The following is a 233-nucleotide window of genomic DNA, read 5'->3' as shown; positions in this document are numbered from 1 at the left end:
CCAGATGATGATAAGCCTCCGGCCCAGCCAGGCGTCCAAGTTCCAGATGCAGAAGGGGAAGAAGAGGATGTAGAAGAGCTCGTTGCCCAGCTCCGTGCCCAGGCTGAAGAGATAGTAGAGAAAGCGGCTGCGGGTGGAGAACTCCTGGCTGCCGTCCTCCTCCGTGAGGGAGTTGCGGCGCGGCCTCCTCCTCCACCGCTGCGGGGGGCCCGCCCCGCCGGGCACGGTCCCGT

General features: G+C 66.1%; 1 protein-coding gene across 1 annotated transcript in view; it reads right to left on the bottom strand.

Annotated features, from left to right (window-relative positions):
• SGPP1 (sphingosine-1-phosphate phosphatase 1) overlaps window positions 1–187 on the bottom strand; it is a gene marked incomplete at its 5' end in the record, with an annotated part of 14,735 nt that extends 14,548 nt beyond the window's left edge. The window contains one exon of the mRNA XM_009584988.1: window positions 1–187. Within this exon, the coding sequence (XP_009583283.1) occupies window positions 1–187 (187 nt within the window).
• Window positions 188–233: the final 46 nt, after the last annotated feature.

The sequence above is a fragment of the Fulmarus glacialis genome, unplaced genomic scaffold, assembly GCF_000690835.1.
Source record: "Fulmarus glacialis isolate BGI_N327 unplaced genomic scaffold, ASM69083v1 scaffold11009, whole genome shotgun sequence".
Classification (NCBI taxonomy): domain Eukaryota; kingdom Metazoa; phylum Chordata; class Aves; order Procellariiformes; family Procellariidae; genus Fulmarus; species Fulmarus glacialis.
Note: the sequence above shows the minus strand (reverse complement) of the source record. Positions and strands in the feature narration are given on the sequence as shown.